The sequence below is a fragment of the Callithrix jacchus genome, chromosome 6 (genome assembly GCF_049354715.1).
Source record: "Callithrix jacchus isolate 240 chromosome 6, calJac240_pri, whole genome shotgun sequence".
NCBI classification, from domain to species: domain Eukaryota; kingdom Metazoa; phylum Chordata; class Mammalia; order Primates; family Cebidae; genus Callithrix; species Callithrix jacchus.
Window position 1 is genome coordinate 21943351 of NC_133507.1, and position 24070 is coordinate 21967420.

Consider the following 24070-nt stretch of genomic DNA (forward strand, 5'->3'; position numbering starts at 1 on the left):
AGCATTTTTTTCTTCTTTTTTTTTGAGACAGTGTCTCACTCTGTCACCCAGGCTGGAGTGCGGTGGTGTGATCTTGACTTACTGCAGTCTCTGCCTCCGAGGCTCAAGCAATTCTCCTGCCTCAGCCTGTAGAGTAGCTGTAATTAATTACAGGCACCTGTCCCCACACCTGGCTAATTTTTGTATTTTTAGTAGTGACAGTTTCACCATGTTGGCCAGGCTGGTCTTGAACTCCTGGCCTCAAGCAAACTGCCTGTCCCAGCCTCCCAAAGTACTGGGATTACAGGTGTGAGCCACTGTACCCGTTTTTTTTTCTTTTTTTAAGGTGTGAGGTAGTAGAATGTATTTGCATACTTACTCACAAAACCTAAAATCTTTCATTCTTCCTTATGGTTATAACTTTTCTGTCTTATTTTGCATTTGTTTAGCTGTGAAGACAAGTAAATCTACATTGGGTCAAACAGATTTTCCAGGTAAGCAAGAAATCTTATTTATAAATATTGTTCAGTATTTCAGAGCAGTGTATGTTTTGCGGATTATTTTGTTTTGCCACATGATGTTTTATTGATTATGCATAAAACAATGTCATTTTTCACCTTTAATTGACAGTTGCTAATCTGTAAATTTTTGTGTATGAAATAGCTCACAGTCGGAAGCCGGCACCCTCAAATGAGCCTGAATATCTATGCAAATGGATGGGACTGCCCTATTCAGAGTGTAGCTGGGAAGATGAAGCCCTCATTGGAAAGAAATTCCAGAATTGCATTGATGGCTTTCACAGTAGGAACAACTCAAAAACCATCCCAACAAGAGAATGCAAGGTATGATGATGGTTGGCTTTTCTCATTTCAGGGAGAGTATGTACTGATACAAAGGGCTGGTCACATAAATACTTAAGAAACATGACAAAACTAAATGATGATTGCCATTTTGAAGTGAAAGATGACTTGATCGTGCCATTAAAGCGAAAGGAGAGAATGAATTATTTCATGGCTTTGCTGACTTCTTTAATCTTGGAATTTACATAATTACAAATAGAAACATTTTGGACAATACTTGAAAGGATTTAGGCACTTTTATTTTATGATTTTATTTTCTTTGAGACGGAGTTTTGCTCTGTCACCCAGGCTGGAGTGCAGTGATGTGATCTCGGCACACTGCAGCATCTGCCCCCCAGGTTCAAGTGATTCTCCTGCCTCAGCCTCCTGAGTAGCTGGGATTACAGGTGCGCACCACCACATCTGGCTAATTTTTTGTATTTTTAATAGATATGGGGTTTCACCATGTTGGTCAGGCAGGTCTTGAACTCCTGACTTCAAATGATCTGCCCACCTCGACCTTCCAAAGTGCTGGAATTACTTGTGTGAGCCACCGCAGCTGGCTGGATTTAGGTACTTTAAAAGAGAAGTGAAGCTAGTTGCAGCGGCTTACATCTGTGGTTTCAGCTACTTGGGAGGCTGAGGTGGCAGGATTGCTTGAACACAGGAGTTTGAGGCCAACCTGGGCAAGAGTGTGATACTTTTCTCTTAAAAAAAAAAAAAAAAAAAAAAAGCAGAGAGGGAAGCGATAGAAAAGGCGAGCATCTTTGAATTCTAAGTTGGAAATTAAATATGTAAGCTTATTTGCTAGATTGGCTGTATAAATCTTTTCTTTGGAATGTATTCCTTCAGGAAAGTGATGTTTTGGGTCCTCAGAGTAGTAAAATATCAGACAAAGGGTATGTCTCTGAGAAGCCGACATTCAAGTTGATGGCACTAGAATTCGATCTGTGAAAAGCATTTAATTTCAGATCAAAGCATGTGATAGGGAAAGTGTGGTCAAAGAAGCGCCCACGTAGAAGTCTCTGAGCTCCAGTGGTCCTTGAATGCGTTTTAAGAGGAAGCTGTGGTTCTTGAACTGCCTCTGGCTCTTGTGTAATGGATTGATGCTGCTGGCTAGACAGAGAAGAGGGGACCCAGGGTATTGGCCTCCCATGAAAGGTATCGAGAAAGATTTGTAAAGTGCAGTAGGAGAACAGCTACATATACTCCAGGGGTGAGGAGAAGAGGAATCATGTTGACAGGTAACACTGAAGTCAAAGTGTGTGTGTCTTGGCTATCTTGAAGGGTATTTTGACATTATCTTCTAGGTACTGGTACCCTACTGAGTGGGAGTATGGAAACAGTATTTTATTTAGAAAGCTTATTCTAATAGCAGTACATAGGAGACTCTGCAGTAAGTAATTACTAAAGCTGGAAGGTCCAGCCAGTATGATGTCATCAAAGTCTGAATGAAGAAGTAGTGTGAGGACAAGGGAGGTAACAGTGACATGGAAGGACTGGATGGGAGAACCGTTCCGGGGTAGGTTTGGCAGGAGTGGATGGATGGCTGGGTTTTGGAGTTGAGAATAAGCAGTCAGATTCCGTTCACTGCCAGCCACCATCATAGGAGAGCTGAATCCATCAATAACCTTATCAAATACTCTTTTTAGGATCATACTTCTCATAATGTGCTCTATAGAGCACTAATCTTCAGAGAAATGCTCCCTGAAAAAAGACTTCTGGCCATGTAACTTTGGGATACATACCTGAATAAATTTCTCCTGTAAATTCACACTATAGACACGTATTTTAGTCTTTGAAAAGTCACAAGTAAAGAAATTTGTGTGACTTTTGATTGGTTGTTTCCTAAACTGATTTGGCCACAGAATCCACATTTTATGCAAACCATAGAGAGGAGTCTCACTCTTGCTATCCTTCAAGCCTCTGGGGATGAAAACAACCTTCACTTCAGAAGCTTCTTGTTTCTGAAGGGGAAACCAGACTCACACAATTAAAGGGTTTAAGGTAGGTGGGCTACATTTCGAAACAGTAAATCCTGTTATGGTGAAGAGCAACTGCATTTTAGCATATGACAGCGAGAAGCATTGTTTTGTACTCTTTTTTCTTGTTTGTTTTTGGAGTGCTCTGTTGCCCAGGCTGGAGTGCAGTGGCACAATCTGGGCTCACTGCAGCGTCTGCCTCCCGGCTTCAAGCAATTCTCCTGCCTCAGCCTCCAGAGTAGCTGGAACCACAGGCACGCACCACCACGCCTGGCTAGTTTTTTGTATTTTTATTAGAGGTGGGGCTTCAACGTGTTAGCCAGGATGCTCTCGATTGCCCACCTCGGTCTCCCAGTGTGTTGGGATTACAGACGTGAGCCACTGCACCCGGCCTGTTTTGTATTCTTTAGAATAAGATAACAAAGATAATTGTTTGTGAAAACAGGAGAGTCTCACTGCCATATAATAGAGAAGATATAAGAATAAAGTGCTGTTTAATGATGTTCATAGACTTAATTCAGAAAGGGGCAAGTTAACTAAAAGTATTTTATTTCAGGATGAACTAACTGGCTTATGGAATATAAACCATGAAGGAAAGGGGTGATGGAGTGGGGTAGTGATTCACACCTGGCATTTACGTTTTTATGCTTTGATGCAGAGCACGTGAATTGTGGTTAGCATTTTAACGTAGTAGCAGACAGAAAATTTTCTCAGACGTGGGCTTTGTCAATTTTTGTTTTTCAGGCCCTGAAGCAGAGACCACGATTTGTAGCTTTAAAGAAACAACCTACATATTTAGGAGGAGAGAATCTGGAACTTCGAGATTATCAGCTAGAAGGTCTCAACTGGCTTGCTCATTCCTGGTGCAAGTAGGTCAAAAAATATGAGTGCAGTTTTCCTTATTGTTTCTGGCTTCTTTATTGTTAGATGCCAAGAATTCTTTTTTTCTTTTTTCACACTTCTTATATCTCAACCAAGAAATCTTTATACTTCATATTACAGAAATAAAATATGATTGAGAGAAATTTTTCCTGGGAATTTTTATGTATAATACCATTTTATTCTGATATGAAGAATACTTTGTTATTTCAGTATTCGGTGGATAATTTGACATAGCCAGAAACCTATATCATCATGTTACTCATGAGTGTAAATAGCAAGCTAAGTTGCCCAAATCTTTAATGTGGAAGGAATTAGAAGAAAGAAGATGTCTTTTTCACAGGTATTTTCTTTTTAGGCCAGGGAAACCTTTAAATTAATTTCCTATAGTAGTGCTGTAGAGAATGTGATTCCCCTCCTTTGCCCCACTCCCCACCTGTATGGGCTATAGGATTATCCTCTTCAGAGGAAGGTTAAACCTGTGAAAGGATCCTTTTTATAATGAGACCACGTTAATCTTGGGGGGTGGCAAAAAAAAAATATGAGACAATGCCAGCACTGGAGGTTTAAAGGTACTTTAGGAAGTACCTATAAATTTCCTTCACTGGCTGGGTGCAGTGGCTCATGCCTGTAATCCCAGCACTTTGGGAGGTCTAGGCAAGTGGGTCACTTCAGGTCAGGAGTTTGAGACAAGCCTGGCCAACATGATGAAACCCCGTCTCTACTGAAAGTACAGAAATTCGCTGGGTGTGGTGGTGGATGCTTGTAATGCCAGCTACTCGGGAGGCTGAGGCAGGAGAATTGCTTGAACCCGGGAGGTGGACATTGTAGTGAGCCCAGATTTCACCACTGCACTCCAGCCTGGGCAACGAGGGCAAAATTCTGTATCAAAAAAAAAAAAAAGATTCCTTCACCAATTTCAAGTAGTTCCTAATTACTCTGTGCTGGGGATCCAATAGTCTTGAGAATTTAATAGCAAACCAATCTAGACATACTTTTCTGTCCTCACAGAACAACGGAGTGTGAGAGGTTCCTTTAATGCCCACCTCCACACTTTTTCTTAGGTGCCCAAGGAGGTGCAAACCCTTAATGTCTTCAGTGTTTTATAGTAAAGCAAAACCCTTATTTAGAATTAAAAGCACAGGTCTGGGCCACATGGCAAAACCCATCTTTACCAAAAATTACAAAAATTAGTTGGTCATGGTGGCACATTTAGGTAGTCCCAGCTACTAGGGGGCTGAGGTGGGAGGTTCGCTTGAGCCTGGGAGGTTGAGGTTGCAGTGAGCCATTTTCGCACCTTTGCACTTTAGCCTGGGCCACAGAGCGATACTTTACCTCAAAAGAAAAAAAAAAAGGACAGCTTAAAAAAATATTTTTTTCCCCCGCAGTGCTGAAAAGGTTTCTAGTTATAGAGATGTGTTTACAGTGGCCATTTCCCAAGTGAACCATCTACTACTTTTTATCCTATAAAATCTAATACAATATTTAATATTCAGTTGTGAAAATTAGGTGTCTTGAGAAGCTTTTGAGAATATGGTTCTGAGATAATGATTCTAATAAATCACGTAAAAATGATTTTTCCTTTTAGAGGATAGTGGGACCTAATTCTCCTAAGCAACACTTACAAAGTTAGATGAACTTTAAGGAATTGTATAGTCTAATCCTCCCATTTTGTAGTTTAGGGCTCTTAGGAGCAAAGGTGCCATGTACCTGTCCAGAGTCGCACAGTGTTTTGTGTACAGTAATTGGCCAGCAATTTTCTTTTTTGAGATGGAGTCTTGCTCTGTTGCCCAGGCTGGAGTGCAGTGGCACGATCTCAGCTCACTGCAACCTCCGCCTATTGGGTTCAAGCAAGTAAGTCTCCCTCAGCCTCCCGATTAGCTGGGACTACCGGTGTGCCACCACACCTGGCTAATTTTTTGTATTTTTAGTAAAGATGGGGTTTCACCATGCTGGCCAGGCTGGTCTCAAACTCCTGACCTCATCATCTGCCCGCCTCAGCCTCCCAAACTGCTGAGATTACAGGCATGAGCCACCACACCCAGCCTAACATTTTTAAACTTTATTTATTCTTTCATTTTTTATTTTTATTTTTGAGACGGAGTCTCACACTGTTGCCCAGGCTGAAGCAAAGTGGTGCGATCTTGCCTCACTGCAACCTCCACTTCCCAGGTTCAAGCCATTCTCCTGCCTCAGCCTCTTGAGTAGCCAGGCATGGGCCACTCCCATGCCTGGCTAATTTTTGTGTATTTAGTAGAGACGGTTTTGCCAGGTTGGCTAGCCTGGTCTTGAACTCCTGACCTCAAGTGATCTGCCTGCCTCGGCCTCTCAAAGTGCTGGGATTACAGGCATGAGTCCCTGCGCCCAGCTAGCATTTTTTGCTTTAAACTAAAAAAATAAACATCAATTGAAAAGAGCCAAAACAGCTGTTAAGCCCTGGTCTCAGGAATGTTACATTACATAATGTGCTATTTTGGTCTGGTTCCAGAAAAACAGGTGAATCAATTCAAGCCACTTTAGTCTGTATATGTAGACAATGGCATTTTCTAGGAGCAGGAAGTACTGGAGAAACTTAACTGTGCTTCCTCCTCAATAGTGTTGAAAAGATGAGAGAAATGAGAAGGAAATTACTTAAAGGAATATACTGCATCTAAACAGTATAGAAAATTAAGTGTACCTGAGATGTATAGGAGTATGGCTTCCTCATTCTCACTTCCCCAAGTGTGATCTTCTTTGTTTCTTTATTTTGCCCTTAAAACTAGCTATTTTTTTTTTTAGAACATCAGGTATTTTTAGAAATTATCTCTTTTTGGTTAATTAAATGTCTTGTTTTTCGAATCAGTTAGGTTTCCTGTAACTTGTATGTTACTTTTAGTTCTCTCTGGTTTGCTGGTTAAGCATGTGTTATATATACATGCAAACTTTCAGTCCTCTTATTTTCAAGAATCTTTTCATAATGTTTGTAGTCTGATGTCTTACATGTAATCCTGATTTCCTGTCAAATGACTCTGTTCTATTTCCCAAATATATTTTCCTAAACTCTGGCTGTTTGTTCAATTTAAAAATTTTTCCTTATTCTTTTTCCATTAATACCCTGTTGAAATCTAGCCCACTTTATAGAGGAGTGTTTCCCAAAGTGTAGTGGTTCCCAACCTTTTTGGCACTAGGGACCAGTTTCGTAGAAGACAACTTTTCCACAGACTGGGGAGGAGTGGGGCGATGGTTTCAGGATGATTCAAGCACATTTATTGTATACTTTATTTCTATTATTACTACATTGTAATATATAATGTAGAATCAGTGGGAGCCCTGAGCTTGTTTTCCTGTAACTGGATGGTCCCATCTGGGGGTGATGGGAGATAGTGACAGATCATCAGGCATTAGATTCTCTTAAGGAGAGCACAACCTAGACCCCTCACATGCGCAGTTCACAGTGAGGTTCATGCTCCTGTGAGAATCTAATGCCACGCTCATCCGGGCGGAGCTCAGGTGCTAACACGAGCAATGAGGAGTGGCTGTAAATATCGATGAAGCGTCCCTCGCTTGCCCGATGCTTACCTGCTGCTTTGCAGCCAGGTTTCTGAGGGGAATTCCCTGGTCTAAGAAACACCTGAATCAGAATCTCCAAAGGTGTTTGTTGAAAATACAGAGTTCTGAGCCCTTTTCCACATACTCTAATTTAATACGTCTACGGTGGGATCTAAAAATAGGATCTGTAGCCTACCCCTGCTTTAGACTAAAGTGTATTTAAAGCAAGCCCTATACACCTATACATGTAGGTCTAGGAAATAGTGTGTGTGTGGCATTAAACAACCCAGTGGCATGCAGTAAACTGGGGTGGGCCAGCTACAGGTTTCACCAGCAGTGCTGATAGCTTTCTGTATTGATGGAGTCCAGGGTTACATGTTGTCTTCACTTTTAACAAAGCCTGTCTTCTCTGTGCTAAAGAATAGCCTGTGGAAGGTGATGTGAAAAGCCTAAGTCAGGTAAAGGAAAGCCAAATGTAAAAAGTCTGATAAGGCTGTCATAGTAACCCAGGTCTAGATAGATCGCTTGTTAGTCTGCTATTTATGGTTTATACATTCTTCCTTATGGAGAAATCTGAAGTAATTGCAGATGAGAGGAAATACATTTGAGGCTTATGAATGACACTTTGCTTGGCTGTTGGTGTGAAGCATTGGTGTCATTGCTACTTCTGCACATTCTGTTTTTTTGGTGAACTAATGATTTGCTTTTATTTTTCTTTCTGCAGAAATAACAGTGTAATCCTTGCTGATGAAATGGGCCTAGGAAAGACCATCCAGACCATATCATTCCTCTCCTACCTGTTCCACCAACACCAGCTGTATGGCCCCTTTCTTATAGTCGTCCCTTTATCCACCCTCACCTCATGGCAGAGAGAATTTGAAATCTGGGCACCAGAGATTAACGTAGTGGTTTACATAGGTGACCTGATGAGCAGAAATACGGTGTGTAAACAAAAAGAGCTGGGATAGAATCTGTGTTATAAATGTAATTTGGAAATTGACTTAAAGCCTTTAGTAGATAATTAGTAAAATCCTTGGTTATTATTCTGATACTGTGCTGTGTTCTCAATATTTAGAGGTTTCTCTATCACAAAAGAACACTCAGATGTTCTTTAGCAAATATGCTTATTATTTAAAGAAAAGCCACAGCATTTTCTTTCTCATGTGAAGAGATTCACATGAATGGGAATCTCTTTTAGCTGGGTTGCAATATTAAATTTTTCTTCTCTCTGCCCTTTTTACTTCTAATACTGCTTTAGATGAGATTATAATATGGAGTTAATACTTTGTAATGTTAATATTATTTTTACTATTTCAGTAAACAAATTACTGAAAAGAAACATTCTTCAAATATCTTAATTTCTTAAAACAGGTTGTATGACTTAGAAAAAAGGAGTAAAAGAAAGGCAAAACAAGCTATTTTAGGGGGCTCTTTTATTTCTTATTTAGAAACAAGAATTATTTACCTGTTACCAAACTCGATTTGGGCATCATGAATTTAGAACAGAGTGACTTAAGTTTATCTTTGTTTAGCAGATCTTTTCTTTATACTGACTTTTTTTTAAAGCACCTACTATGTGCCAGACCTTGTGCTGGGTGCTTTGTGTATGATACCTGTAATCCTCATGATAGTCTTCAGAATCAATGGCATCCTTTCCTTCTGACTGATGAAGAATCGACTCAAGAGAGTCAAACACGTGATCCTAGCAAGCAAGAATCTGGCAGGCTGGGATTAGGACACAGGTGTATCTATCTAGTCCAGAGCTTTGCTCTTTGATTACTGTATATAAACTATTTCTGGGAAATTGCTTGTAATAAGAGCAAGCCATCAGCAATGTTCAAACATTTGAGTTGTATGTTATAATCTTAGATATTTATGCTAATTTAAATTTATTTTTATTAAATACTTTCATTAAATTGCATAACTTACCGCTTGGCTGATTTTGTTGCCCTAACTTTGAGTTTCTAAGAATATGGTTTTAGCTTTGTTAAATCATTTGTTAACTATTAAGAGAAAAAGAGAGAAATTTCTAGGTTTACAAACTAGCTTAAAGCCCTGCATTCCAAAGATGAATGCGAAGAAAGAAAATGAACTCTTAAAAAATTGTAGACCCAGAGAAGTTTTCTTTGCTGTCTCCAATACTCCTTTTCTTTGTTCTTTTTAACCCCACTTGGTGGCACTCACCGGCAGGCACTTACTGTCTCCTTCTCCAGTTCCTAACTTGACAGTCAAACTGCAAGAGCTTTGTCGTGAGCCTTCATGCTTGCTGAGTGTCCACCATGTTTGTGTTCTTTTACATTGATGTTATTAAACGTACTACATTATATTTTCATCTTGTAAGCCTCCCTTTTAGTTGGGGGACACATTTCTCTGGTCTGTGGTTGATGAAATTCCAAATGTTGGAATTTGTTTTACTTGTTAATACATATGTTTTCCTATTCAAAAATTAACTAAATTGTATTAATCTCTAGGGATCTGGGAGATCCCTTGTTGAGTTTAAGTCACCAGGGATCAGTAGCTGATGAAGTGCATATTCTTTGTTAGATGTTTCCCTGGGGGCCAGTTCTGATTCTGGCCATAAACTTTATGCTGTTCAGTGGTCATTGTTTTAATTCTAACTCTTGCTGCTTTATGGTTTGATTGCTTAGGTCATTTTAGAATGTATTAGATATTCATCAAATTCTAATCAGATTTATTTTTTATTTGGCATGTTTCTATTACATCTATCACAAGACTTATGTGATATAGAAATGTAGAAGTAGAAATTATGTCTTAATTATGCTTTTTTTTCTTACAGATACGGGAATATGAATGGATTCATTCCCAAACCAAAAGATTGAAGTTCAATGCACTTATAACAACATATGAGATTCTCTTAAAAGATAAGGTGTGTAATTAGTAACTGTACGGCTAAATCTTTTCCAGTGCAACTTGTTTAAATGGTAGAATCTGTTACTTTTATGTGGAGCATGTTAAAAATAAATCAATACATAAACGTTAAAAATAAAAACAAATGGTAGGGTTTATGCCTCCTACTTGCCATGTTACTTTTCTTCTCTTATTTCAAAGAGCAGGCAAATGAACAACCAGAAAAATTACTCAAACGATATTAAGGTTATAAATAGAAAACAGTACCTTATAGATGAGGGGACTTGAGGTCACAAAGTCCAGTTGAATTACACAGAATGAAAGGGAATTGAGGTCAGTAACTTACCTGAGATGATTGTCAGTTATTGGATGCCATCTCAGGTATTTTGCCTTGAATGTCATCTTGGGCATTTCCTATTGTATCATTGTTAAGGCATTTCTCCAGAAAAGATGATGTGAATGATCTTTGTGAGGAGGACAGAAATAAGTAGCTCTTTATTATCGCCTTTCTACTAAGAAATGTATGTGGTGGGTAGATCCCATTGGTATTAAGTGCGAACAAGTTCAGTTTGGTGGCTGTTGGTGTTTGTGTGCTTCAGGGTTGGGGTGGAGAATAGGCAAGAGAAGGACCATAATTATGGGGAGAATACAGAATCATGTGGTATTTGTTTTTGTTTTATTTTTACCCAGCATAGCAATTTTTGTGTTCTTGCTGTGGGGCATGCAGTAATAGCTGGCTTAAGAGGCCCACCTGTACCTTTTAGATGATGATACTCTTAATTCAAATAGCTACGAATCTGGCAACTAACAGAATAAACAGAAGAGTCCTAATACATGTTAAGTCAGTGAAGAATAAATGTGTCTATTTATACCTTTGTGATGGTATTTATACAGAGATAATTAACACTTGAAAGCACTTCTGGGTTCCCTTCTGACCTGGTGGCTCGTTCTGTTTTGTTTTTACTTTAGACTGTGCTGGGCAGTATTAACTGGGCCTTTCTGGGAGTGGATGAAGCCCATCGGTTGAAGAATGATGACTCTTTATTGTATAAAACTCTGATTGATTTCAAGTCCAACCATAGGCTCCTGATTACGGGGACCCCTCTTCAGAATTCCCTCAAAGAGCTCTGGTCCTTGCTGCACTTTATTATGCCGGAGAAGTAAGCTCCTTCCTGTGTATTTTAAAAGATGCCAGAATGTCTGAAATGCCAATGCTTTGTAACGTTCTTAGCAGACCTTAGGGAAAACAGATGGCATGGTTTCGGGAAAGCAAAGCATCAAATGGAGGCAGGGATGGCAGTAGTAAAATGTTTTGTGATCAATGGAAGAAGGCATGGAATTTAACTTGTTAGAAGGAAAGCAGTATTGTCTGCCAAACAATACTGTTGAATTAGTGCACTTGGGAAATAATTGTTAAAATTGATAACATCAGACCTTGTCACTGTTGGTATAAGATAATCAGTATAAGTGAAATGAAGTATACAAGGTACACAGGCACTAAAAAGTATGTTATACCCAAATATCTGATAGCCAAGCATCAACTTTACATCTCACTTGGATATTATTAAAGAACTGTGGAATGTCTTTATTGAAAAGATTTTTATGGGAGAGATGACATGCACATTTCATAAAACTTAGAATTACCCAGTGGTATTCAGTGATATGTAGAATAAAATCTAAATTCATTAATTTGGAGGACCCCACTCAGTCTGGCCTCTTGACAGTAGTCCGACGCCTCTCATCCATTTTTTACACCACTCATTATGCTTCAGCCATTCTGGCCATCTTTCTGTCCCTTAAACATGCCAAGCCATTACTATTCCTTCTTGTCCAGAATGCCGTTTCTGCTTATCTTCACATGGCCAGCCACCTTAATATTTCAGCTCATCTTATATGACCACCTCCTTTCAGAAATCTTTGCAGATTGCCTAACCTACAGTAGCCTTTTAGACCTGCTTATCATCCCTAACCTGTTTCAGTTGCTAGATAGCATCTCTGTTTAAATTTATGTTCTCATCCATCTCATGTCATTAAATAATTCATGAAAATCCCAGTGATTTTGTTTGCTTGATTCATTGCCTAGAATAGCACCTGGCGCACAATAAACAATTCAGTTAATGGTTGTTCATTTGATAGGTATATATTCTACCATTTTTTTTAATTCAGGAAAGATTTGAGTATTTATTTTGTGGCATGTTCTGGAGCAAAACATTTTAGTCCAATGAAGAACATAGAGATGGCCTCTTTCCCCATGCATCATGAACTTTCTAAAAACCAGTTTTCTTGAGATAAGTTTTTAGAACGTTTTCCTCACCCTGACAGTTCCCCCTTGCTTGTTTGCAGTAACCTCTGCTTCCACAAGTGGAATCCTAATATGTATGCTTGTTTCTGGCTTCCTTCACTTAGCATAATTTTTTTTGAGATTCATTCACTTCAGGCAGGGCATGATGGCTCACGCCTGTAATCCCAGCACTTTGGGAGGCCGAGGCGGGCGGATCATGAGGTCAGGAGTTCGAGATTCCTTCACTTCAGAGCCTGTCAGGAGTTGTTCTTTTTTATTGGGTAATAATATTTCATTGCATCCAGTTACCAGTTGATGCTATTTGGATTGCTTTGTTTTGGGGACATTATATCTTTGCATGGACATATGTTTTTCTTTTGCTTAGAGACTTGGGAATAGAATTGCTGGATTGTTTGGAAAGTTTGTATTTAACATTTTAGAAACTACCAGCTGTTTTCTAAACTATCATTGTGAAGTCCCACCAGAAATGTTTGAAGGTTCTCGTTTCCCTGTGTCATCACTAGTACTTGGTGTATTGTCAGTCTTTTTGATTCTAGCCATTCTGACCAGTGTGTCTCATTGTGTTTTGACTTGCATTTCCCTAAAGACTAATGATGTTGAACATCTTTACATGTGTTCATTAGCCATTTGTATGTCTTTGGTGAAATTTCTATTCAAATGTTTTGCCATTTAACTCATTTATGCATTGTGTTCCACTATTGGAACTCTAAGCGTGTGGGAATTATTTATATCCTGCTTAAGGTCAGTGCCAAGGTCTGATTGCAGAAATTCAAAAAAGTACAACCTCTGATATAAATAAGTGAAAAAAATTAGGCCGGGCGCAGTGGCTCATGCCTGTAATCCCAGCACTTTGGGAGGCCGAGGCGGGTGGATCACGAGGTCAAGAGATTGAGACCATCCTGGTCAACATGGTGAAACACCGTCTCTACTAAAAATACAAAAAATTAGCTGGGCACGGTGGCGCGTGCCTGTAATCCCAGCTACTCAGGAGGCTGAGGCAGGAGGATTGCCTGAACCCAGGAGGTGGAGGTTGCGGTGAGCCGAGATCGTGCCATTGCACTCCAGCCTGGGTAATAAGAGCGAAACTCCGGCTCAAAAAAAAAAAAAAAAAATTAGATTGTCTTTTATGAGTTGAAGAGGTTTTTTATTTCTTTTTTAAAAAATCCTAAATTCTAAATATAAGTGCTTTATCAGTACAGTCCCCAATTTTCTATAGTTTGATGTAAATTTTTTTTGACTTTTTAGTGGTCAAAATTTTCAGCAAAACACAAAGGAAGCATACTTTGAATAAACACAGCCATTCTCTTTTTCATTTTCACTGCAATATTCAATAAATTATGTGAGATATTCAGCACTTTATTATAAAATTGGCTTTGCATTAGGTGATTTTGTTCCATATTCTAAAGATAAGTGTTCTGAGCACATTTAGGGTAGGCTAAGCTAAGCTATGATGTTTGGTAGGTTAAGTATATTAAAGGCATTTTTGATTTACCAAAATTTTCAACCTGTGGGCTTTTCATAAGTTGAGGAGCATCTGTATATAATTTGAACATATTTTATCCCAATCTGGCTTCTTTTCATTTTTAAAATTTTGTCTTTCAAAGAGAAAAGGTTATTAGTTTTCATAAAGTTTATTTATAGATTTCTTTATATGGATTATGCTTTAGATATATCTGAGAGATTTGCCTAACCTATGGACAAAAAGACTTTCTTCTTTATTTTCTTTTGGAAGTTTTAGCTTTTATATTAGGTCTGAGTTATATTTTGAGTTACTTTTTGTTTATAGTGTGAAGTGTGAGTGCCTTAGTTCATTTTTTTGCAGTAGAATTTGGGAAGTTGTTCCAGTATCACTTGTTGAAAAGAAGATCTAGTCTCCATTGAATTGCCTTGACACCATTGTCGAAACTCAGTTGACATCATAAATGTCATGCTCTGTTTCTGGACTATCAGTTCTGTTTTATTAATACATATTTCTATCCTTCTGCCAGTGTCACACTGTTTTGATTAATGTAGCTTTAGATTGCTTTATTTTTTATTTTTGTTTTTGAGGTGGGAGTCTCACTCTGTCACCCAGGCTGTAAGTACAGCGGCATAATCTCAGCTCATTGTAACATCTGCCTCCTGGGCTGAAGTGATTCTTCTGCTTCAGCCTCTGGAGTAGCTGGGATTACAGGCATGTGCCACCATGCCCAGCTAATTTTTAGTATTTTTGGTAGAACTGGAGTTTGGTAGAACAGCCTGTTGGCCAGGCTGGTATCGAACTCCTGACCTCAAGTGATCTGCCTTCCTTGGCCTCCCAAAGTGCTGTGATTACAGGCATGAGTCAGTGCTTCCGGCCTTGACTGCTTTTTAAAATAGAGAAGTACAAGTTCCAGTTTCTTTGTTTTCAAAATTGTTTTGGTTATTTTAGAATTCTTGCACTTCCATATACATTTTAGGATCAGCTTGTTAATTTCTACAAGAAAAATATGGAATTTTGATAGAAATTGTGTTGAATCTTATATATCAGTTAAAGCAGAATTGTTAATATTGAGACTTATAATTCATAATCATGGAAAGTCTTCTCCATTTATTTAGATCTTCAATAATTTTTCTCAGTAGTATTTAATGGTTTTCAGTGTAGAAATCTTACACATTTAAAATATTTATTCTGACTATATTTTGAGTGGAATTTTAAAAAATATAACATTGTACTATAGAACTACAATTGAGTTTTGTATATTGATCTTACATCCTGCAAACTTGATAAATTTACTATTCCTACTGTGTGTGTATGTGTGCATGTTCTCTGTATTTCTTAGTATTTTTCTATGTACAGGATCATGCTTTCTGCACCTAAAGGGTTCTTTTCCAGTGCGGATGCTTTTTATTTCTTCTTCTTGCCTTATTGTATTGGCAGGAACCTTCATTGTAAATAGAATTGGTGGGAGCAGGATATTGGCTATAGATTTTTTTCTAGATACCCTGTATTGGGTTGAGGAAGTTTTCTTCTCTTCCTAGTTTGTGAGGTTTTAATAAAGAATGGATGTTAGGTTTTGTCAAATGCTTTTTTCAGTTTCTATTGAGGTGACCATGAGGTTGTGTCCTTTAGTCTTAACAATATGGTGTATTATGTTAATTGCTTTTTAGACATTAAGCCAACTTTTTTTTTCCTGGCAAAATCTGACTTGTTAACAGTGTTTAATACTTTTTATGTATTGCTGGATTCAGTTGGCTAGGATTTTGTTAAAGATTTTTGCATCTGTTTAGTCTTTTTTTTTTTTGAGACAGTTTCCCTCTGTCACCCAGGCTAGAGTACAATGGCACGATCTCAGCTCACAGCAACCTCCAACTCTTGAGTTGAAGCAATTCTCATACCTCAGCCTCCCAGGTAGCAGGAATTATAACAAGCATGCACTACCATGCCCGGCTAATTTTTGTATTTTTAGTAGAGACAGCGGGGTTTTGCCATGTTGGCCAAGTTGGTCTCAAACTCCTGGCCTCAAGTAATCTGCCCATCTTGGCTAACGAAAGTGCTGTATTATAGACGTGAGCCACTGTGCCTGGCTGCTTCTGTGTTTTTTATTTTAGTTAGGATTTTAGTCTGTAGCTTTTTGTTTGTTTTGATGTTTGCTTTGCTTTGGTTTTGGGGGTCATAAAATGAATTGGAGAGTGTTTCCCTTTTGTTTAATGAAGTGTTATTTCTTCTTTAAATATTTGGTAAAATTTCCCAGTGTAGCTGTGTCAACCTTCACTTTTCTTTGTGGGAAAATTTTTAATGACTAACCCAGTTTCCAGTTACAGGTTCATTTAAGTTTTCTGTTTCTTCTTGACTTAGTTTTGTTAATTTGTGTTTTTCTAGGAGTTAGTGTATTTCATCTAACTTGTCCTAATTTGTTGGCATAAAGTTATAGTATTCTCTTAGTCTTTTAATTTTAGTTTTCTTTTTTAAGAGACATGGTCCTTCTTTGTCACCCAGGCTGAGTGCAGTGGTATGATCAGAGTTCACTGTAACCACAAACTCCTGGGCTCAAGGGATCCTCCCACTTCAGCCTCCTGAGTAACTGGGACTACAGGTGCGTGCCACAATGCCCAGCTAATTTTTAAAATTTATTTTCTATTGTTTGTAGAGATGGGGTCTTGCTGAGTTGTCCAGGCTGGTCTCAAACTTCTGGGCTCAAGTGATCCTCCCACCTCTGTCTCCTAAAATGCTGAGATAATAGGCATGAACCACTGTACCTGGTAGATTCTTTGAAGGATCAATAGTGATTAAAGTTAATTTTTTGATTATGTTAATTTGTATCTTAGCTCTTTTACTTGGTCAGTTCTAGCTAAGGGCTTAACAATTTCGATGTTCTCAAGGAACCGGCTTCTGACATAATTGGTTTCTTTTTTTTTTTTTTTTTGAGACGGAGTTTTGCTCTTGTTGCCCATGCTGGAGTGTGGTGGTGTGATCTCAGCCTCAAATGATTATCCTGCCTCTTCTCTGCCTCCCGGGTAGCTGGGATTTTACAGGTGCCCACCACCATGCCTGGGTAATTTTTGTATTTTAGTAGAGATAGGGTTTCATCGTGTCGGCCAGGCTGATCTCGAACTCCTGACCTTGTGATTGGCCTCCCAAAGGCATGAGCCACTGCTCCTGGCCCCTCTGTTTTTTTCTGTTGGATTTATTCCCACTTTCAAAGGTTTCATTCCTTTGCTTGCTTTTCATCTGGTTTTCTCTTTTTCTCCTAAGATAAGCTTAGATTATTAATTTAAAACCTTTTTCTTTTCTAGATATTTAAAGGTATAAGTTTATTTCTATGCACTGCTTTAGCTGCATCCCATAAATAATTGATAATTTTGTGTTTTCGTTTTCATTTAGTTTCCTCTATTGGGTATTGCTTTCTTTTAGTCTAAAGGTGCAATCTTGGCTCACTGAAACCTCTGCCTGCTGGGTTCAAGCGATTATCCTGCCTCAGCCTCCCATAGTGTTTCTTATAAGGCTGACCTGTTGGCAGCAGATTTTCTGTCCTTATTTGTCAATTACTGTCCTTTCCTGACCTTTATTTCTAAAGGGTAGTTTAAGACTGTGCAGAAGGTGGGAAGAGAAACTAAACCACCCTGATCATGACTACAGCTTGCCCTCCCTGCAGCTGTTACTAGAACAGGCTTAAACTGGCTTCCTTTTTTTCCAGTCATCTTTACCATAGTTGCTTCTGGGAGAGGAGCCCCTTCCTCATTCTTCCTTCCTGTGCCTTCTTAAAGAGTAGAGTTTCTCAGCCTTGGCGCTATTGACATTTTGTGGAGAGCTGTCCTTTGCCTTGTAGGTGTTTAGCAGCATCCCTGGCCTCTACTCATTGCAAGCTGATAGCATCCCCGTCTCAGCTGTGACAACCAAAAATGTCTCCAGACATTGCCAGATGCTCCTCCTGGGGTGTGGGTAGGGGAAATGCCACTAGTTGAGAACCAGCCTGTTCTGCATTCCTGTCGTCTTCCACATGTTCTCCTGTCGTCCTCTGTCCTTTCTGCCCCATCTTACTGCTACTCTGTTATCTGTCATGACTGCTGCACACCTGGATCCTTCTTTCCTTTCAGAGAGTTCTCTGAGTAAATGGTGGTTACTGTGAGGATGGAGCCGATTGTTCCATTTTCTCTTTTTTATTTATTTTTATTTTTTTATTATTATTTTTTTTGAGATGGAGTTTTGCTGTTGTAACCCAGGCTGGAGTGCAATGGTGCGATCTCGGCTCACCGCAACCTCCGCCTTCTGGGTTCAAGCAATTCTCCTGCCTCAGCCTCCTGAGTAGCTGGGACTACAGGTGCGTACCACCATGCCCAGCTAATTTTTGTATTTTTAGTAGAGACCAGGTTTCACCTTGTTGACCAGGATGGTCTCGATCTCTTGACCTCGTGATCCACCCGCCTCGGCCTCCCAAAGTGCTGGGCATTTTCTCTTTTTTAAACATTCTGTTGTACATTCTGTAATAGGTCAGAATTTTATCACATATTAACTTCAGCCAGTATTTTTTAATAGTTTGCTTTTGAAAGATATATGTGCTATAAAACAGATAATGTATAAAAGTTTAGACATAGTGGGCTTACCAATGATTAGTTATTCATGTTTTCTGAAATAGGTAAGAGGATTTTTAGGTATATTACTTTATAGTTTTCATATTGATTTCCCATACTATAACTTTGTGATACAGTGGAAGTATTTAGCCTTCATACTGCAAATTAGAATATGCTGGCTTAGATGATGGAAACGTGTCCCATATCACATGGTCAGTAAGTAGATAGACAAGGTCAGTTTTAAGTCTTCTGCGACTAAGGCAAGTGTCCTTTGATCTTCAAATTCTAAGAGAAAAAAAATACATCCTTCATAAAATCATTGAGACAAAGTCACCCTACATAGTAAGAGTTACGAGACACAGAGGGAACATCCATGCTTGTTTTTCTAGAAAAAGAACTGTGGTATGTAGTTTCTACTAGTGAATACTTAGCCATGATTTGCTTTTGTGTACCTAGCTGCTGAAGTGGGTGGTAGGGATTTTGGCTCTTAAGTGGTCATAATTAGGTTTTTCCTGCCAGTAAGCAGCTGTGGCGTTCCACTCAGCGTGGGCTATGTTTTGGAAAAATGTCATAGAGCCTTTTGTAATTGGAGAGAGGAACTTTCACTGCTTTATCACTCAGGTGGTCTCCTCCAAGGTTTTCCTTATGGCCAGTTGAATCACTTAGGAATGATAGAATAGAGTTAGAGATGCAAGTTTTTCTGTGAAAGAGATTTTCTTTTCTTTGAAAATTTTGTATTTAAAACATTGTCATTTTCAAAAAAAGTTTAAAAATCATTGTTCACAAAGATGTGTATATGAAAAGGAAACCAATCAGTTAAGGAGTTCAGATTTGCCCTTATTTCTGCCTGCGCTTGCTGTGTGGGTAACTGTAGTCTTGTGAAGTGTTTTGCCTCATCCGTAGCAGTAGTTCTGAGGTATCTTAGGACTCTACAGAGCTGTTGAAGGAAGGATCCACTGAAGAAATACTGGTGTCAAAGAGATAATTAGGTTTACTCAAATAGCTTTTGAATTTCTCTATTCAAATGTTCTGGGCTATTGTTCCAAAATCCAAAAGTTAGTCCTCTTTAACCAACTGAAATTCTATTTCCTTAGAGTCTAAGTTCCTTTCCTGCAGAGTGGCTCTGACAGGGAGTACATGATAACTAACCATATTTGAATACTTATCAATCAGTGGCTTCATTTTGTACATACTGTTTGCAAAGCTTGGAACTTGGTTTTAAGGTAGAAAAAGATATGACAAGATTGAAAAATTTGACTTATGATAAAGAGCATCATGTACAAATGTGTACTTAAGACTTACCCCACGAAACAATTCAGTTTGATAGCATGTATTTCAGAGATCATGCCTTTTAGTGTTGGGATGATTTTTAAACTTTTATTTCAGTTGTCTGGGTCAGTCTCTTATTTTTTTTGGCACTTTAACTTTGACATATTTGCTGTGTAACTTTTAGCCTACCGTTTTCACTGCTTTGGTTTAATTTTCTTCTTTGTTGGTCCTCACTAAACTAACGTATTTTTCTCAAGTTCCATGTTCTGGAAAATTTTAAAGATGAGAATTGTTTCTAGTTCCATGAGAGACAAATAATAAATACAGAAGTTGATAGCAGGGATATATCTAAAATACGAATCTTTAGATGTGGCATGGTGTCTCTATACATTACCACTATGACCTTACACCTTTTCTATATCTAATAGTATAAATTGATAATTGTCTGTTTTCATGGCCAGCAGACTTTTTCTAAAGAATCTGATGGTAAATATTTTTGATTCATAGCCCATACAGTCATTGTCAACCACTCATCTCTGCTGTTTAGAGGAAAAGCAGCCATGGACAATTCATAAACAAACATGATATTTATGTCTCCTCAATATATGCTATAGATCAAGAAATAATGTCTCCTATTAATTCCCTTAATAAGAGTACAGTAGGCAGGTGAAAATACTTGTGGCCTAAAACAGAGAGGAAGTAAATCTTGGAAATAAACTTTACATTTAATTTTAGATTAGCAAAGTTTTAATTTATGTTAAGTAAATTAGCTTACTGAAATTGTCTCTCAGGTATTCAGAAAGTAGTCTGATACAGTGATATTTCTGCTTCTACTGATTTCCAGTCACTCCACACATCTAGTGTACGAGGTATCATCTCCAGCATTGACATAGTTCAGTTTTCTTTTCTTTTTTGAGACAGAGTCTCACTCTGTTGGTCGTTGGGCTGGAGCAATGGCATGATCTTAGCTCACTGCAATCTCTGCCTACTGGGTTCCAGTGATTCTCTTGCCTCAGCCTCCTGAGTAACTGGGATTGATTATAGGCACACACCACCATACCTGGCTAATTTTTGTATTTTTAGTAGAGATGGGGTTTCACCATATTGACCAGGCTGGTCTTGAACTCCTGACCTCAGGTGATCTGCCCGCCTCTGCCTCAAAGTGTTGAGATTACAGGCACAAGCCACTGCGCCTGCCCAGGTATAGTTCAGTTTTCATTGTTCATTTTAATTATTAGTTTTAATTCCTCACCTATTTTATGTTGGAGAATTTGCTTAATGGCATAGCAGTGTGGGAAAATACAGTTTACCTTAGGGTTATCAGGCTGCAGGCTTTAATGACAACTTTAGATCTCTACCCCAAAGGATTATGTTATCTGCTTCCCTGTAGATGATTGTTTCAGGCCATACTAGGTGTTAAGAAGGCTGACGTTGATCCACCTAACAATACTTGATAAAATGCATGGCTGGAGGCGGTGGCTCACACGTATGATTTCAGCAGTTTGAGAGGCCAAGAAGGGCAGTTCACTTGAGGTCAGGAGTTCAAAACCAGCCTGGCCAACATAGTAAACCCTGTCTCTGCTAAAAATACAAAAATTAGTTGGGCATGGTGGCAGCGCCTGTAATCCCAGCTACTTGGGAGGCTGCAGCAGGAGAATCACTTGAGCCTGAGAAGTGGAGGTTGCAGTGAGCAGAGATTGTACCACTGCACTCCAGCCTGGGCAACAGAGTGAGGCTCTGTCTCAAAAAAAAAGATTGGCTATTCATGAGTTCAGAAATGATGGTGGACTCTTGAGGCTGTTGTGTCCATTGGAAGTGCTGGTACCGGCTCTTTCTGACCTGTCTTACCAGGTCAGGTAGTTACTGGGTAGTTGTAGATGATGTTGGTTACACGATAGACTGAAATATTTTGTAAACTCTGAATTCAGTCTGAGAATTGGAAGCCTGCTGTTATCCAGCCTAGACTGATGGAGTTAATTTCAGTTTGGTTTTCCCATTTGTTTTCCCTTCTGTTTAAGAGCTCTAGTGATTGATAATTTTGTCTTTCCTTATGGGAAAGATTCATTTTTTTACAGTTTTTTTCCCCATTATTCTTTTCCTCAATGTAGCTAAGTAATACTATACTATTTCACCCGTAGGTTTGAATTCTGGGAAGATTTTGAAGAAGACCATGGGAAAGGGAGAGAGAATGGCTACCAGAGTCTTCATAAGGTGCTAGAGCCTTTCCTTCTCCGGAGAGTCAAAAAAGATGTGGAGAAATCCCTTCCTGCCAAAGTGGAACAGATTCTCAGGGTGGAGATGTCAGCCCTTCAGAAACAGTATTACAAGTAAGTTCTTGTTTGGGTTAGGCCTAAAGGGATTGAGAGTAGTACCATGAAACCATTAGATAGGAGATATATATATATATATATTTCTGTCACCCAGGTTGGAGTGCAGGGCAGTGGTGCAATCTCGGCTCCCTGCAACCTCTGCCTCCCAGGTTCAAGTGATTCGCCTGCCTCAGCCTCCTGAATAGCTGGGATTACAGACATGTGCCACTATGCCCGGATAATTTTTTTTTTTTTTTTTTTTTTTTTTTGAGACGAAGTCTCACTTTGTTGCCAGGCTGGAGTGCAGTGGCATGATCTCAGCTCATTGCAGCCTCCACCTCCCAGGTTCAAGCGGTTCTCCTGCCTCGGCTTCCTGAGTAGCTGGGACTATAGGCATGCACCATCACTGCCAGCTAATTTTGTATTTTTTAGCAGAGGTAGGGTTTCACCATGTTGGCCAGGATGGTCTCTATCTCTTGGTCTTGTGATCTGCCTGCCTTGGCCTCCCAGAGTGCTGGGATTACAGGCGTGAGCCATTGAGCTCAGCCATGCCTGGATAATTTTTGTATTTTTAGTAGAGATGGAGTTTTGTCATGTTGGCCAGGCTGGTCTCAAACTCCTGACCCCTGGTGATCCACCTGCCTCGGCCTCCCAGAGTGCTGGGATTACACGCATGAGCCACCACATCTAGCCAGAAATCAGATTTTAATTTTTATAAATAATTGCTTGATCATTGTGATCTGTAAACATCTTTTTGTTTTGGGAAATTGCGAATTTGTACAAAAATAATAGTTTATACTCATGTAACCATAATCCAACTTCAGTAATTAATAACTAATGGCTTTTAGTTCATCTATATATCTTTTTTTTTGAGATGGAGTTTCGCTCTTATTGCCCAGGCTGGAGTGCAATGGCGAGATCTCGGCTAACAGCAACCTCCGCCTCCTGGGTTCAGGCAATTCTCCTGCCTCAGCCTCCTGAGTAGCTGGGATTACAGGCACATGCCACCGCGCCCAGCTAATTTTTTGTATTTTTAGTAGAGACGAGGTTTCACCATGTTGACCAGGATGGTCTCGATCTCTTGACCTCGTGATCCACCCGCCTCGGCCTCTCAAAGTGCTGGGATTACAGGCTTGAGCCACCGCACCTGGCCAGATCTATATATCTTTTCTTGCTTCCTCTCAAATAATTTTGAAACATATTCCAGGTATTTATCTTAAATGTTTTGGTATATGTTTTTTAAAAATAAGTTTTTTTGTTTTGTTGTTATTAAGCAAAATTTCAATACTGTAATGTGTAAAAATTTTTAATAATTTCTTAACGGTTTTATAATGTTTAGTAAGTGCTTACATTTTCCTGGTTGTTGTATACATATATATATATATATATATTCATTTCTGCATGTGCCACTTTGCTTGTTTGGGGTTTATGTAAGCTCCATATATTTTGATAGGTTGGTATGTCTGAAGTATATTTTAATCCATTTATTTTTCCTTGCTTTATAATTTTTTCGAGGCAAGAAACTGAATTTATGTTTTGTAGACTTTTTTCACAGTCTGGATTTTGCTCATTCCGGCTCAGTGGCATTCTTTAATCTTTTCAACCATGTATGGTGGCTCACACCTATAATCTGAGCGCTTTGGGAGGCTGAGGCGGGAGGATTGCTTGAGCCCAGGAGTTTTAGTCCAGCCTGGGCAACACAGTGAGACCCCATCTCTGTAAAAAGAAAAAAGTTTTTAAAAACCACTTTTCCTCTGAACTGTGTTTTCTGTATACTCATAAATAACTGTAAAGGCTTGATTAGACTCAGATTCAGTGTGACTTTAGAGGAAGAGGTATATTCTTTCACAGGATAAATGTCCTCCTTTTTGTGACGCTAGTGACTAATGATGAGCATTGCCTATACCCATTAATTCATTAGAGAGTACAAAAAGGTGATATTCAAAATTTTTTTCACTCATGTGTTTTAGGTGGAATGCTTCTATGAAAAGAAACTTTCTCATGTCAGCTGAGAAACAGTTCAGGAAAGGCAGAATAAGATTCTTTTTCATTTTCCCCATTTTCAGAGGAAGAGATCTACTCTTC

The 24070-nt window shown here is 39.0% G+C and overlaps 1 protein-coding gene across 13 annotated transcripts in view; it reads left to right on the forward strand.

Moving 5' to 3' along the window:
* Positions 1 to 24070, forward strand: part of CHD2 (chromodomain helicase DNA binding protein 2) — a 166416-nt gene that overhangs the window by 45285 nt on the left and 97061 nt on the right. For 12 of the 13 annotated variants that reach the window (XM_078326852.1, XM_078326854.1, XM_078326855.1 and 9 more), the window contains 7 exons: positions 429 to 473; positions 643 to 821; positions 3545 to 3669; positions 7932 to 8148; positions 10005 to 10094; positions 11045 to 11235; positions 21815 to 22003. In XM_078326852.1, coding sequence (XP_078182978.1) covers positions 429 to 473; positions 643 to 821; positions 3545 to 3669; positions 7932 to 8148; positions 10005 to 10094; positions 11045 to 11235; positions 21815 to 22003 — 1036 coding nt within the window. Of the gene's footprint in view, positions 1 to 428; positions 474 to 642; positions 822 to 3544; positions 3674 to 7931; positions 8149 to 10004; positions 10095 to 11044; positions 11236 to 21814; positions 22004 to 24070 lie in introns of those variants that run through there. The other variant, XM_078326858.1, reaches the window with a different exon arrangement.